This window comes from Cibotium barometz, chromosome 24 (assembly GCF_041138505.1).
Source record: "Cibotium barometz isolate CiBa-2024 chromosome 24, ASM4113850v1, whole genome shotgun sequence".
Lineage (NCBI taxonomy): Eukaryota > Viridiplantae > Streptophyta > Polypodiopsida > Cyatheales > Cibotiaceae > Cibotium > Cibotium barometz.
Genome location: NC_141069.1, coordinates 24,195,613 through 24,211,388, shown reverse-complemented (window position 1 = coordinate 24,211,388; position 15,776 = coordinate 24,195,613). Strand labels below are relative to the sequence as shown.

At 35.7% G+C, this 15,776-nt stretch overlaps 1 protein-coding gene across 1 annotated transcript; it reads left to right on the top strand.

Annotated features, from left to right (window-relative positions):
• The first annotated feature begins 12,303 nt into the window (after nucleotides 1–12,303).
• LOC147625058 (uncharacterized) lies at nucleotides 12,304–15,340 on the top strand. The gene is made up of 3 exons (XM_086818933.1): nucleotides 12,304–13,744; nucleotides 14,090–14,227; nucleotides 14,591–15,340. Exons 1-3 carry the CDS (start codon nucleotides 13,179–13,181, stop codon nucleotides 15,204–15,206), a joined length of 1,320 nt encoding a protein of 439 aa, XP_086675059.1. The 5' UTR covers nucleotides 12,304–13,178; the 3' UTR covers nucleotides 15,207–15,340.
• The last annotated feature ends 436 nt before the right edge of the window (nucleotides 15,341–15,776 follow it).

Sequence of the window (15,776 nt, the reverse complement as noted above, 5' to 3'; positions counted from 1 at the left end):
TCTCACGCATCTTCTTAGGACATTGTCCTTACCTAGCTTATACAGTTCTCCCACAATTAATTGATAAGGTGCAGCAAGCTGGATAAGCCGCCACATTTTATCTTTGTTCAAAGGTTGTTCTTACGGAAAACCATAAGCTAGATAATTTGTTATTTTCTCACTCCATTCGAGCACCATGTCCAGTTTGAACAAATAAGCATCAAGGAGGTCATCATCAACACCAATTTTTGGCTCCCCATTTGGAATTCTTGACATATGATCGGCCAACACGTGTTGTGTCCCATTTCTCACTATTTATAGTAATAGCAACTAGCGTGTGATTCTTCCCGTGGTGCAAGGCTTGTTCACCAAATATAATAAGGCCTGATGGTCCACGAAGAACACGAGTTTGATGGCCAATAGGTAATGTCGATACTTCTTCACTACATAAACCATGGCCAACCCTTCTCGCTCTGTGGTAGTGTGATTCGCCTCTTTATCATTCAATTGACGACGACAACTAGTGAAGCAGACTAGGGTGACAGTTCCAAGATCAACTTGACCTTGCTGTTATCCGTGTGGATATACCGTTCTTAGAGATAATTTGTCCCAATATCACACCGTGTTTGACCCAAAATTGGAACTTTAATGGTTTAGGGATATACGATATAATCGACATTGCTCAAACACCTTCCTTAAGCAAGCCAGATGGTCTGCCCATCAAGAGTGTGCACATATATAATCAATGAATACCTCCAACCACTCTGCAAGTAGTCTCTAAAGACTGTGCACATTAATCATTGGAATATTGTTGGGCATTGGTGAGATCGAAAGGCATGACTTTGTAAGAAAACATCCCCCACATTGTATTGAAGGTTGTCTTATGCTGGTCTTCTGGTGCTATAGACACTTGATTGTAGCCTGAAAATCCATCTAAGAAGTTGTGAGCTTCTTCACCAACCACTCTCTCTAAAACGTGTTTTGTATAGGGCAATGGATAATGGTCTTTCCTAGTAGCTGCATTGACTTTTTTAAGATCGAAACATACCCTAAGTTTCCCATTCTTTTTTGGCACTATTATGATTGGTGACAACCAATCTGTATGTTCTATCTCATAGATGAAATTCATAGATGAAATCCGCAGAAATAATGAGTTTATTGATTTCCTCCCTTACAATTGCCGCATATTTAGGATTCATCTAGTATGGTTTCTGCCTGGTTGGTCTCGATCCCTCCATGACTGGGATTGTACGTTGCATCACCTCAGGTGGTACACCCTTCATCTCCTTGTAGTTCTAGGTGAAACAATCCTTAAACTCCTTAAGGAGAGTAACGAGCTCATTTTCTTCAACCGAAGTCAAGTCTTTAGTGATATAAAAAGGTTTGGCTTCCTCCCCTAGTCCCGCATTATCAACTTCCTTGGCTTCAGCTGGCTATCGTATGATGTGGCAGTCCATCTTCCTTGACTCTTTTTGCCGTCAGTCAGACTACTTTTGGTTCGTCTTTAGTGATATAAAAAGGTTTGGCTTCCTCCCCTAGTCCCGCATTATCAACTTCCTTGGCTTCAGCTGGGCTATCATATGATGTGGCAGTCCATCTTCCTTGACTCTTTTTGCCGTCAGTCAGACTACTTTTGGTTCGTCAACTGTGTAGGTTTTGAAATGGTCTGGTATTGAAAGCAAGTGTGGATTATACTGCATTGTAAGTAGACCCATCTTGCCTAGGGCATAATACATAATCTATAACCTTTGATATTCTCTTCATAGTGTGTTTAGATGCAGAACATTGACATGGTAGTGATGAATCCATGCACACCATGCATGTGCATTTGCACAACCCACCATGCATTCCAAAGGCATGAGTACGCATATGATTGACACAACATCCCTTAAAAAATGAAATTTGCACATGGTAGATACAACAACATGATAACTTGTCCTTGAGTTTTCAGACAAAGTATGGCTTCGCTGACTCAAAAGCGCAAAGCTGGATTGTGACATTAGAAAAAGCATCCTTGAAACATTGGAAGAGCTCAGCCTCTGTAATCCAGAACATAGAAAGCATGTAATCTACCTATAAACAATTAATAACTATTAAGCCACCTATACACAGCTATAAAGTAACTATTACAAAGTTATTAGACAAGTATTAAATTGCTACTAGAATCTTGTGTAATAGTTAGCTATCAATAACCTAGCAGACAGCTATTGGGTGGTAGACAACTATCACAGTAAGCTATTAGGAGGCTGTCTCTACTAGCTTTTAGGTAGCTAATAGCTATCTACAGCAATTAGCAGTGACTAGCTAGTAGTCAGATATAAGATAGATAGCTAGTAGTCAGATATAATAGCTATCTATAGCAATTAGCAGTGACTAGCTAGTAGTCAGATATAAGAAGTCAGATATAAGATAGATAGCTATTAGATATAATTCTAATTAGGTAGCTATCAGCAGCTTATATTAGGTAGCTATCAATAGCTATTAGGTAGCTCTATCAATAGCTATTAGGTAGCTATCAGCAGCTTATATTAGGTAGCTATCAAATAGCTAGTAAACAACTACAAGGTAGCTATTACAGAGTTATTAGATAGCTATTACAGAGTTATTAGATAGCTATTAAATTGCTATTATAATACCGTTTAATAGCTAGCTATCAATGAGCTAGTAGACAACTATTGGGTGGCTATTAAACAGTCATTAGACAACTATTGGGTGGCTATTAAACAGTCATTAGACAACTATGAGTAAGCTATCAGGAGGCTGTGTCTACTAGCTTTTAGGTACCTAATAGTTGTCTATAGATATTAGCAATGACCAAGTAGTTAGATATAAGATAGATAGCTATTAGATATAATTCTATTAGGTAGCTATCAACAACTACTATTAGTTAGCTATCAAAACCTACTATTAGTTAGCTATCAAAAGCTACTATTAGTTAGCTATCAATAGCTATTAGGTAGTTATCAACAGCTATTAAAACTAGAAGATAAACAACTATTCGATATCATTCTATTAGACATAGAGCTATTAGTAAGCTATTACACTAATATTACACAACTATTAGATATATAGAGCTGTCAACTATTAGAGGCACATCTATTAATTAGTTACACAACATCTAATAAATAACTACTAGCTATATACAGGTATTGGATAGCTATGAGGTATAAATTAAGTTCACAACTATTATTGAACTAAGGTTTCTATTAGATTTATATCTACTAAATAGCTACTAGTTAAAATAGCTAGTTATTTATTAGATATCTAAAAGATATACAGCTATTAGTCAACTATTATGTGTATGTTAGGTGAGAATGTATTATTCAAGTCTTAGTTAGCTATACACTCTATTTGTTAAGTAGCTATTGTCTATCTATTAACTAGCATAGCTAGTTACTTATTAGATAGGCTTTAGATATATACAACTATGAGAAAGCTATTAGGTAAATATTAGATGCATAGTTATTAAACAACTATTAGGCATACCTATGTTACATCTAGTAGATGAATTGTGTGCTCGATGTAGTTCTTTTGACCAATTCTTTTTCGACATATGTTCTTTTTGTTAGGGGACACATGAGTCTCAGTTGTCCAAAAAGTGACCACCAGCTCCTTTACCTCATCAAGTATGCGGCTTCTTGGTTTTTTCCTATGACATGTGGATAGAGACAACATGGAGTTCTCATTTTCAAGTTCCAGTTGAGATTTTGCCACATAAAAGTTTATTCTATCAACGGATAGTAGCTTAGAGACATTAGTGAGTTTGAGGGCAGCTGACTCCTTTAATTCTTTTGAGTCTTAGAGCATCAGATGTCATGGCAGACCTTTTGAGGAATAATTCACCCCCATACCATGGCTTCTTCAAACTTTGGAGCATGTTGCGAATATTTGATATAAGCGATGTTTCATTATGGTGCCTTGGAGCTATGTCTTGCAAATCTTTTAATGACGGATGAAGGATTAGCTAATTGAAGATGTCTTTCTTAGTGGCCATGTCCATTCCATTTGTTTGCTGATAAAAATACCACACAATCTCTTTGGAAATTTCTTCTCTTCTTTTGCCACCATCAATGGTCTCTACATGGTCCCAGTTTCTTGCTTCTCAGCTTTTCTTTTGTTTCTAGCTCCTTTTTTTACAATCAAAGTATATATTTATATTAATAACATTCTTGTTCTGTGAGCCATTCTCTCCTCAAATATTATAGGATAGATTTTGAGGGGTGATGGCTAAGGGTTTCTTGCACAATTTTTGACAACAAGCATGGGTCCATTTAGTGAAATCTAATCTTTGGTTGAAAATTATGCATTGTGACATCTAAAAGAAATGCTTTATGTATTGGGTTAGATATTAGTTGACTTTCCTAGAATTCCCCAACATGACATAGAACATTTGCAACTTCAAGCGAACACTCTACTCCTTGAAAAGATAACTTTTGACATGATTAAACAATTAAATTTATCTCATGCAATGGAGGCAACATTAAACCATTGTTGACAGGTAAACACCTTTGATAATGTGCTGCAAAGCAATCGTTATGGGTGAAGGTGAGATTTTCTTCCTTGATGGCTAAAAGGATCTAGAAAGACATGATATTTGCATAATTACATGTTGGCACAATTCATTGGGGTAGGGGGTTTTCTCTCGCCTCCCTAGCTCACATGCATCCTCAACCACTTTTCTAAGAGTAGTAAAATTGGGAAGAGAGTTTTCCTTCCTTGAATTACATTTATATATTGTAAAATAGATCTATTGTTTAACATGAGACACATGCACTTTCTAGTGCATTAAGTAATCTAAATGACTATAAAAAACACATAAGGACAAACACTAAGTTTGGGTTGTATTTTTGAACACTCAAGTTTTCACACTACATGTTGCATTATCACAGGCACAAGTAGTGAAGATTCTACTCATAGATGATGATTTGGCAATAAGTTCTTCTTTTGAACTCAAGATGACTAATATTGTTTATAAAGAGATCTTGGATGCTACTAGGTGATAAAGTCAAGTACATATCTAGATTCTATTTACATTTATGTTGGTGCATATTATGTATGTATATTTGTACATACATGGTAATTAGTTTCTAACATAATTGGCATGTGGATGGATATGTCAAGGCACATCTATCATATTTTGAAAGGTGTGGGTGTGTGGAGATTAAGGTATACAAATATTTCTCTTTTTGTGTGATTATATTTTATGAATCATACTTATTTGCTATTTCATTTTAAGGGACGTTTTCTCTATGACAACTTCTGCTTTTAAGGTTTGAGGTTTTATTCACTTGAATATGGTTGAGAATATGATTCTAGGTTCTATATATGTTTTTAGCTATCAAATTCTATTTGTTTTGAAATATGTAATGTGTTTTTGAGAAAAGTTACAATATTTTACAAAAATTCTTTGTTTCTCTCCACATGCACTCTCACTTTGTCTTCTAGGCATGTTGCTAACAGAGATGGGTAAATTTTTTATTACAAATAATTTATGTTGTGACTATACATATGCATTTTTTGACAAACAAAATTTTATTTTCTACTTTTTAAAAGGAATTTTTTGAGGCAAATATATTGATGATCAAAGTTGTGGAGAAATGATTTGAATAAATATGGCATGTGTTCTTGCAAATACCTTGGCACCTGCCTCTCCCAACAACTTAAAGTGCCCACCACTTAAAAAATGGTAATATTTAAGAATGGGTGGTAGTTGCTTGTGGTGCTTGAGTGTGTGGGTGGTAGTTGCTTGTGGTGCTTGGGTGTGTGTGCCAAGATTTGAATGGCCTCATGTGCGTTGAGCTTGTGACCCTCACCACACTATGAGGTGGAGCTCCCATTGGCCCTTGTTGGTGGTAAAAGAAAGTTCGAAAATTTAGTAGGGTCTCTCCAAAATGTTATTTGGGAAAAAATTATGTTTTTAATACTTTAGATCTTAATTCATACAAAGGTTTTCTATTTTATTCTAGGTAGGTTGCATTAGTTTTTCTAAGTGGATAACATATTAATATCTTATTAAGATTTGAATGCTCTTTCATTTTATATATAAATGGATAAATTAAATTCCCACAATGAGAGGATGGAAATTTATGCATAGCACTTGCCATTTCTTTTGTTATGTAAACACCCATTATTAGTACATGTGAAGGTTCAACTTTGGGCTTTATTGATGAGAGTATGGTGGTGTGATAATCACTAATTGAGAAAGAGATGTCCAAGGACTAATGCCATATCATTTTTCTTAATATTCTAATTTGGTTATAGACAATAATGCTTCATCATACTCTCAAAGACCACTAAAGTCGGTGTAATAATAGTTTAACATGCTCTCAAAATGTATACAAAGTTACAAAGTTAGACTTTAATGGATGGTTGTATACATTTAAATCTCTATGAAGTGTTTCTTTATAGGCTTGAGATCATACTCTCTCTCTCTCGCTCTCTCTCTCTCTCTCTCTCTCTCTCTCTCTCTCTCTCTCTCTCTCCGCTTCTTTGCGCTTTTTTTTCAAGCATTTAAAGTACTCTTCTGTAGTATACCACATATGAAGTACACTTCATGAATATGCCATATATATTTGTTTTGTAATTGGATATTATTCTTTTATTTCATAATATTTGGAATGCCAGCACCAAATGGACATGATAACACACGATGCTTTGTTGAGCCCACCTTGAAGTTCCAGTCCTCACAAAGCCTAGCTTGAAGTGTAAACTTTTTGGTTGAAATTTCACAATCTCGATTGGAATTTGAGGTTGCCATTATTTTTAGGATTGAGATTTGTACATTTTAGTTATAAATCTCGGCATTTATATGATTTCTAGTGATTTTCAAGGGTACCCATTGTAGAAAATATATTGAATTCACCCCTAAACATTGTTGCGAGAAAAATAGGTAACTGATGAGGGTTACCGAAAAAGATTCCCTCCCAAAATGCGTGAAATCTCAAAAATGGCTTAAAAACATAGTTTTTAAAAAACACATCTAGAATTCCATGTATACATTTAAAAATTACATGAATTTTAATATTTTGTTCAAGATTGAGAACACGTGTGACCTTCGAAGATTAAATTGCTATTGTTTGTGGCATAAAATAAACTTGACTTACAAAATGGCATAGGAGTCCACACAACTTAAATAAATATCAATCTTTTTCAAATAAATATTGATTTCATGAAATTCATGAATGTAAGACATTTTTTAATGGACTTTCTTGGGACAAATTCTACTGCTATGAATAAATATGCATATTATTTGACAAGCAATAAAAAAATATTAGAATACATAACATTATAAGCTCCATAATTTATGAAAAAAATCCTACAAACATCCTTGACTCTATTTCTAGACCCAAATAGTAAAGCCTTTAGTATATACTTACCTTGACAGTTTGCATGAAATAATTATTTGCTCTATTATAAGCAGGTAGTGGACATGATATACAACTAATGCTAAGAGTTTAAAGAGGTCAGCTTATCGGTGTGCAAAGGTAGAATTCTATTCATATATATGTTGAAGACGCTAACTATGGAGGCTCTCAGTAAACCTAGGCATGCTAAAAGAGTAGAAAATCAAAATATTTTTTTGGGTGGACAATTTGAGGTAGACATCATATAGCCTATGGGTGTAAATTTCGACCCATGTAGGCATTTGTTGTCATAAAGGAAATTCTTATTATGCAATATGGATAATGGTGGAGAGTAGCATAGTAATGAGCTCTAATTAAAATTATTTAGTGTAAATATGAAGGATGTTGAGAGATGGTATGTCTAAGGGTAGTGTAGAATGAACTCTGATTATAATTATTTGGAGGACATGCGAAGGATGCTAAGAGATGTAAACTTCGCGTGTGACATTGTCTTTGTGTACTAAGATAAAAGAGAGGAGCTTAGGGCTTCTTGAATGGTGGTAGAGAGGAGCTTGGATTTTTCACGAGATGACGGTAGCTTCAAGGTCCTCTATGTTGGAGAGCATACTACTGCACATAGGCATGGGTGAGTCCAAGCTAACATGCACTCCCCTCCTCCCCGACATAGATGGTCCCACCACGTGTATTTGCTTATAGTTCTTTAGCTTTAAAATTGAATTATAGAATAAAAATCAGGATTGGCGAATTAATCGACTCATGGTATTCCAAATCAATGGAGCCTTGCATATCTGGATCAAAACCAATGAATTACAGGTCAGTCAAAATCATGGATTATCTCATCTAGCTCTTTTGCTATCATGAATTTTTGGCATCTACTATGTAGCGATAATATTTATGATACAAAGGTTACATGGATACATAGACAAGCATTGTTTTAAATAATCTCCTCTCAAATTTGTAGTCAAAGGTTGCCACCATGTGTGTTTTTCATGTTCCTAGCCCTAAACCTATGTCCTACCTATATCACCTTATCCTAGGCATAATGTTTCTTTAATTCTATGATTTAAAGAATTTTGTAAAAAATTTAAGATTTTATTGGCTACTATCTACTATTTGGAATGAGTTTTTATAAATTTTTTGGTGATTAAAATAACAAAATTCTCATAAAAAATCTAAAATAGTCTCTGATCCTCCAATGTTCTTCTCCGAAGCATCTGAAACTTGATGCAAAATATTAAGTTTTGTGATAGAGTTGATGTTTTGTATCAACTTTGATGTAAAACATCAACTCTTAGCCTATAAGTTGATGTTTTGCATCAACTTTGATGCAAAACATCAACTTATAAGCTAAGAGTTGATGTTTTACATTAAAGTTTGACGCAAAACATCAACTTATAGGCTAAGAGTTGATGTTTTACATCAAAGTTGATGCAAAACATCAACTCTATCACAAAACATGATGTTTTACATCAAGTTTCAGATGCTTCGGAGAAGAAAGTTGGAGGATTGAAGGTCGATTTTCACAAATAGCCTGTTTTAGCAATTCTGTCCATGCAAGCATGCTGAAACGACCTATTCCAAAATTTTGAGTACGATTATGACTATGTTTGGATATGATATGCAGACATCACAAAGCGATTCCTTGTATCAGCAAATTACTATGTGATGTCTGCATATTGCATCAAAACATAGTTGTGTTGGTACTCAAAATTTGTGAAATAGTTTGTTTACGCATGCTAGCGCAAATGGAATCGCTAAACAGGATGTTTGTGAAAATCGACTTCTAATTCTCCAACTTTCTTTTCTGGAGCATCTGAAACTTGATGCAAAACATTAGTTTTATGGTAGAGTTGATGTTTTTCATCAACTTTGATGCAAAACATCAAGTTGTATAAAAAAGTTAATGTTTTGGCATCAACTCGATGCAAAATATCAACTTTTTCACAAAACTTGATGTTTTGCATCAAGGTGATGCAAAACATCAACTTTTGTGGGAAAGTTGGTGTTTTGCATAACGTTGATGCAAAACATCAAGTTTTGTAAAAAAGTTTATCTTTTGTGTAGAAAGTTGATGTTTTGCATATAAAGTTGATGTTTACATCAACTTGATGCAAAATATCAATTTTTCATAAAAGTTGCTGTTTTGTATTAAGTCAATGCAAAACATCAATTCTTAGCCGAGAAGTTGTTACTCTGCATTAAGTGTCGCAAATGTTATAGCTAAAATATCCTTACCATGTGTAGTAACCAATAGGATTCAAATCCAAGTCCCTGCCTGATATTTTACAAAAAGTATTTTGGAAAGTATAAGCTTTTGTTTCTTAAAGCGAGCTTTTTCATGCTTTCTAAACTCATTTAATAACTAAAATTACCATTAACTCTCTTTTTGTCACATCAAGGACACATCTTCTTTAAAAATGAATGTGTAATTATTTTGTAAAATTAGACAACTTTTAAATAGCTTATTCAGGATATTTTAAAATTCATCTATACGTAACAAACTCTTTTAAGTATATATTATCACTTAAGAAATTTTAATACTCAAGAGATTCAAAATGGATCTTAATACTACTCTTATCAAAAGCCAAAATAGGATTTTATAATTAAGATAATATCTGTAGCAAGATAACACTTTTGTAATATATTTATATAAATAGATAGTTTTTTATAGTCGTACTTTGTAGCACATCCTCAATCATGCTAACATGGCAGATGACCCAATGAGTCTAAGCTTCAAGTGTACACATAGAAGAAAAAAATGTATTTATGGATAGTGAAGAAGAGGGTGCCTCATCTACCTTCTCAGGGAGGAAAGGCACATCAACTAGTGATGGTGTTGGTATAGATAGCAATGATTATGAGGAACCATAACTGTGCCATAAGCTATATGTTTAGAAAATAGCTTCTTTTTAAATTTGTATCAATTGTTTTCTGGATTGAAGATGACAATAATAAACATTGTCTCTATTTTGGCATGTTTTTTGAAAATTTATTGTTAGATTTTCAATTTTAATCATAAAAAGTAAGCAAAACAAAGTCTGTTTTTTTCATGTCAATTTTTGTAAGAAACATGTTAAGTGCCCAAAATTTTATCATTTTTTGGCAGTGTTATATGCATGCGTACACCACTTTTCAAAAAGAGGTAAAAAGTGAACCTTGTTGATGGAATCTTTCTTTGAAAGATGCCAAATGTTTCTCTTTTTAGTAAAATATTACCTATTTTTCTGCAACAATGTTCGTATCCATTGTAGAGAATATATTGAATATATTTGTATTATCCATTCTCTAGTGTTTGGGCTTAGGATTCTAAATGAAGAGGTATTGGTTTCAAATCTTGGTGAGCATCTTGCCTTTCCATTTGGGGGAGTCCTTGTTGCAGATGGGAACGAGGGTCTCCACACCCACACATCGAGCACATTGCTAGGGGTTTGGCACATGCGTTTATATTAATTGCTTAGCAACATCACCATGAAATTGTGTCTCAGAAAGCTCCATTGTTCTAAATTTGGGACGTGGAGGACCGGTTCATCCTAGAAGACTATATGTTCATTATGTGGTTTACGAAATAGTACATAGGTCGTTCTCTCTATGTGATGGAAACGTCACTTGTGGAGCCTCTCTTGAGAAATGTTAATATTCAGGAAAGGCTAGTAGCCCCTTATGGGGCCTCTCCCAACAACTTGCCCACTACTTAGAAAGGGTGGTAGTTGCTTGTGGTGCTTGGGGGTGTGTGTGTGTGCCAAGATTTGAGTGGCCCCATGTACATTGAGCTCGTGAACCTCACCACTACGATCATTGAGGTGGAGCTCCCACTGGCCCTTGTTGGTGGTAAATGACTATGCTTAGGTTTTACTTCATAATATTTGGAATGTCAATACCAAATGGACATGATAAAACATGATATTTTGTTGAGCCCTTGAAGTTCCAATTGTCATATAGCTTGGTTTGTACTGTAAATTTCTTTGTTGAAATTCAAAAATCTTGATTGAAATTCGAGGCTGCCATTATTTTTATCGTTGAAATTTATACATTTTAGTTATTACTTCCGGCATTTTTATGATTTCTAGTGATTTTCAAGTCTACATCCCAGTTGCGCCTAAGTATTGCCTTTAATTTTAAGGGTTGAAGAAAACATGTAGTGTAAATTTCTAGGTTGAAATTCATAAATCCCAATTGGAATTTGAGGTTGCCATTATTTTTAGGGTTGAAATTTGTATATTTTTGTTATAAATCCTGGCATTTGCATGATTTCTAGTGATTTTTAAGGCTACATTAAGCCTAAGTATTGCCTTTAATTTTAAGGGTTGAAAAAGCCAAATTTTTTGAGCACTCTCTTGAACCATAGAATGAGTTGATTGACGTAGGTACCTTGCTTGTCTAAATCACTTGATATCTCTACAAAGCTCACATATTTATGTATTTTTTGATGGGAAATCAGAAAATGTTCAAGACAACAAAAGAGGAGCCTTGGTCTTAAGATGATAAGATTTTCAAGTACAACTGAAAAAGACGTAGTTTTATTTTTGCAACCAAGATTTTATATACTAGAGATATTATTTATTGAGGCGGCATAATGCCGTATTTTGACAAGGAGACTTTGAGGGGGTATAAAAGTCAGCTTGGATTTTTGGCACTAGTAACACAAGGGCCCTACTAGCACAATTAGGGGGAACAAGCAACTTAGCAAGTCACACATGGAATGCATTATTTATGGGGGATGATATATGTATAATGTGATGCGATTTTATTTTATTTATCCTCATGAGGGATACACATAAGATAAACCAATTGGTGTTAACATAGTAAGCACTTGGCCGGCAGACAAGAAGTACAAGGGCAGTGTACTCTCTGCGACTCTCCTCGGATCTCCTCGAACTTTCTTTCTTCAATGTTTATCATCATCATCATCAACAATTCATCATAGCTAGCTGCCTACCTTTGTCTTGCTAGCAGCTTTGCAGTACTAGCTGATAGATGGTAGGATACGCTAATCCATTATAGCCCCGCAAGCCCTAATTATATAGATAGATGGTAGCATACCCTAATTAATTACAGCTTAGCAAGACTTACTTATATGTTGTTAATAATTAGAGCTTTTCCAAATTATATAACCTTTGTGCTGCTTTGGGGACACAAGTTGCCCACTTGCTTGTGTTAGTGCGATTGTAAAGGCTTTCGTGAGTAAATCGTGCTTTCGCCTGACCTGAGGCACGATCGCGTGCATGAGCTGCTCGCATGGTGCTCGTTGAAAGTATTCCATATTATCACAGATAGATCCATGTCCATCTCTCTCTCTCTCTCTCTCTCTCTCTCTCGTCTCCCTTTGCAGATCTCTGCACCACTAATATCTTAAGAACTAAATTTCGCAAGAGTTTTGCCTTGTTAGCTTGATTAATCCTGTCAAATCGCTTGGCTTATTCCGCAAGAGTATTAGACCTTGTCAAATTTACTGTTTATCCACTTGCAAGAAGATTATACCTTCTACTTTGAATCCCATTAAGCTTAATCCTTGTCTCTAGTTGCAGCCGATCAAGTTTCATCTACCCCAGTTTGCAGCCCAATATGTCCCTATTCCCACCCAAAATCCATCAGCTTTGAACAGAAACATGGACGTCTCTAACCAGCTAGGCTCCGGCCATGGGCCGCCTTTCATGATAATACCAAGCGAATTTCCAAGCTACGCGCCCTGCCTCTTCATCATGTTAATAATGAGCATCCTTTGGATTATCCAGCATTAATCTTGCTGCACAAGCCCCTTTGACTCCATCTATTGCTGATTCTAATACTCCCCCTTCCCTCATCCGCTGTACTGCGCCTGATCCTCCCTTCATCAACATGAACATGAGCTCATTTTCGCAATTAGATCTCCCCAAATTATGTAAAACCACCATTGATTACCCCTTCAATCAGCTCTATCACGAATCCTTGTCTCCATCCATCTTTAAATCTAGCGTTGACCAGCGGGGGTTTTCCTCTTTCCAAGCTAATTATAATTACAAAGATTTAACAGAGCCTAATTCTCCCACTACAACTGCGGAAACCTATGCTTTCGCAAAAGAAGATGAAGATGCGAACATGTCTAATATGGAGATTAAGTCAGAGATTAGCATGCCTACTTATAGGTCTTCTTCATTGATCTCTGACGTTAGCATTCCGTTGGCTCCAAAGTTTCTGCATAATATTCTTGTCGACATGGAGTCTCATGCGAAAGAAGCTTCTAATGGCGCAATTTCTTATAACAATTTGGCAGCATCTACATCAGACTGCTTTGTTTATCCTTTGCCATGCTTTTCTGCTGTGAACGAGAGAAACAGCTCCAATAATGAAGCTTCCTGCAGCCATGCAGGAAGCGTGATTAGCACGGCGACTAGATGCAAGGCTACTCCACCGCCAAAGAGAAGGTACAAATTGGATTTAACAGTTTTTGATGCTTAAGTAGTGCTAATGAAATCATCCTGAATCTAAGTTTACAATGACTTACTCTGCGGTCTCCTGTAATTTGTCCATTATGTAAAAATTAATATGTAATTGAGGAATATATGCTAATTTTATGCTATTTAATCTACCCTCAAGTGTAAGTTAAGATTAATCAAGCTTTCAATATGCATGCAGCTTCATATGCTTATTTATTAGATTAATCTGGTAATCATAGTGCTTATGATGGTTAAATTTTCAACATTAGGGGTTTAATTAATGTAGCTTATGCATGATGGCAATAATTTTTTAGCAAATGTAATATTATGCAGGAAATCTCAACAGAAGAGAGTAGTATCTGTTCCGGCAAGTGGTGGACTTGACAAGCCTACAGGAGAGTGTCTTCCTCCAGATTCATGGGCATGGAGAAAGTATGGGCAAAAACCCATCAAAGGTTCACCATATCCAAGGTAGCTAAACCCTTAAATACATCGTTAATAAACTGGATCAAATGGGCATACCCTTATATATAAGTTTAAAGCAAGCATTCACTGGTTTAGATCAAATCATGAACCTTGAGTTTTATCTGGTTTTGGAGCTCATATAAATCATAAACTTTATTTAAATTGGAGATGCTCTAACGTCCTCAGGAACGTCGTTAGGAATCACAATTTGATATAATTGGGATCCCCTTAGCTGAGATTTAGCAAATAAACTAATCTTTAGCAACTAAGATAGTCTAAAACAGTAATAAACTGTGCTCAAATCAACCATCAAAGATTACATGTGCTGATATAATGTGGGTTCTTTTGACATTGATTGATCTGCGGCAGGAGCTACTATAGGTGTAGTAGTTTTAAAGGGTGCACAGCAAGGAAGCAAGTGGAACGCAATCCTTCGGACCCTCTGATGATCATAATAACCTACACTTCGGATCACAGCCATCCATCAGCAGCAAATCTTCAGGCTACCACAACGAATGACGATAAGGGCGCTAATGCAGAAGATAAACACAGCAACAACATGATTAGCGGCGATGCTAATGATCAAATCACTCATGAGGCTAGCTGGGAGCCCAATTCATGGGAAGGCAATAATGATAATGATAATAAGATGCAGCTGTCTGATACCAGCATAATTGGCAACGCCCACCACGTCCTGCGTGTTGAGAGCTATCATGATCGAGCTGAGGAAGTGGTTTCGACAACAACATTAACAGCTCAAGGAAGGCTCGCAGTCAATAATAATAGTCAGCTGCATGTAGGTTCAGCATTATCAACCAAATGCATCAACATGGCAAGGTCTGATACAAAACAAGAGGAAGATTTCTTTGCCCAGCTTGATGAGCTCCCTGGTTGGTTTGGAAGATTAGATCACAGTAATAATGAAGATGGCATTAACCATGGCACTAATAACATAGATCCCTTTGGTCTATTCAGCTGGTCATGACCCCTTCTCTCTGCATGGCCCAAAGGGTATTCCTAAATGCAGATTACCCACTGTACTTCAAAACAATACGTACTTCACGAGGTATTTTTGATAGGCTATGTCCATCAATTCTCTCTTTCCACGCTCGTATTGTCTCGTGGACTTCATGTTGTATGATAGTTTATTCTTCTTACTTTTTGTGGAAACTTACATCTCTTACATTAAACCAAATAAGCCTGTCTTAGAGATTAGCCCTTAATTAAACCTCCTAAAAATCTTAGAGGTAAGTTTGCTTTTAAACTATGTAGTAGCATAGCTACTTTGAGTTTCTAGTAAAGGCATTTTCCCATGGCCAAGTAAATTTTGCCTTGGGAGTTTTCAAATGCAACTTGGGCTTCCTAGATATAACAGCGCCAAAATGGACATAGTTGCATTTCCTTTGTGAGGCTTTGCCACTATGTCATTTGTATGATGTAAACAACACTCCATGAAATATCAAAAGTAGAAGGGCACTTAATGCAGAAAGTAAGCAATATGTGGGTTCCATGGCCAAGTTAACATGACTAATTAACCCTTATAAGCTAGATAGAA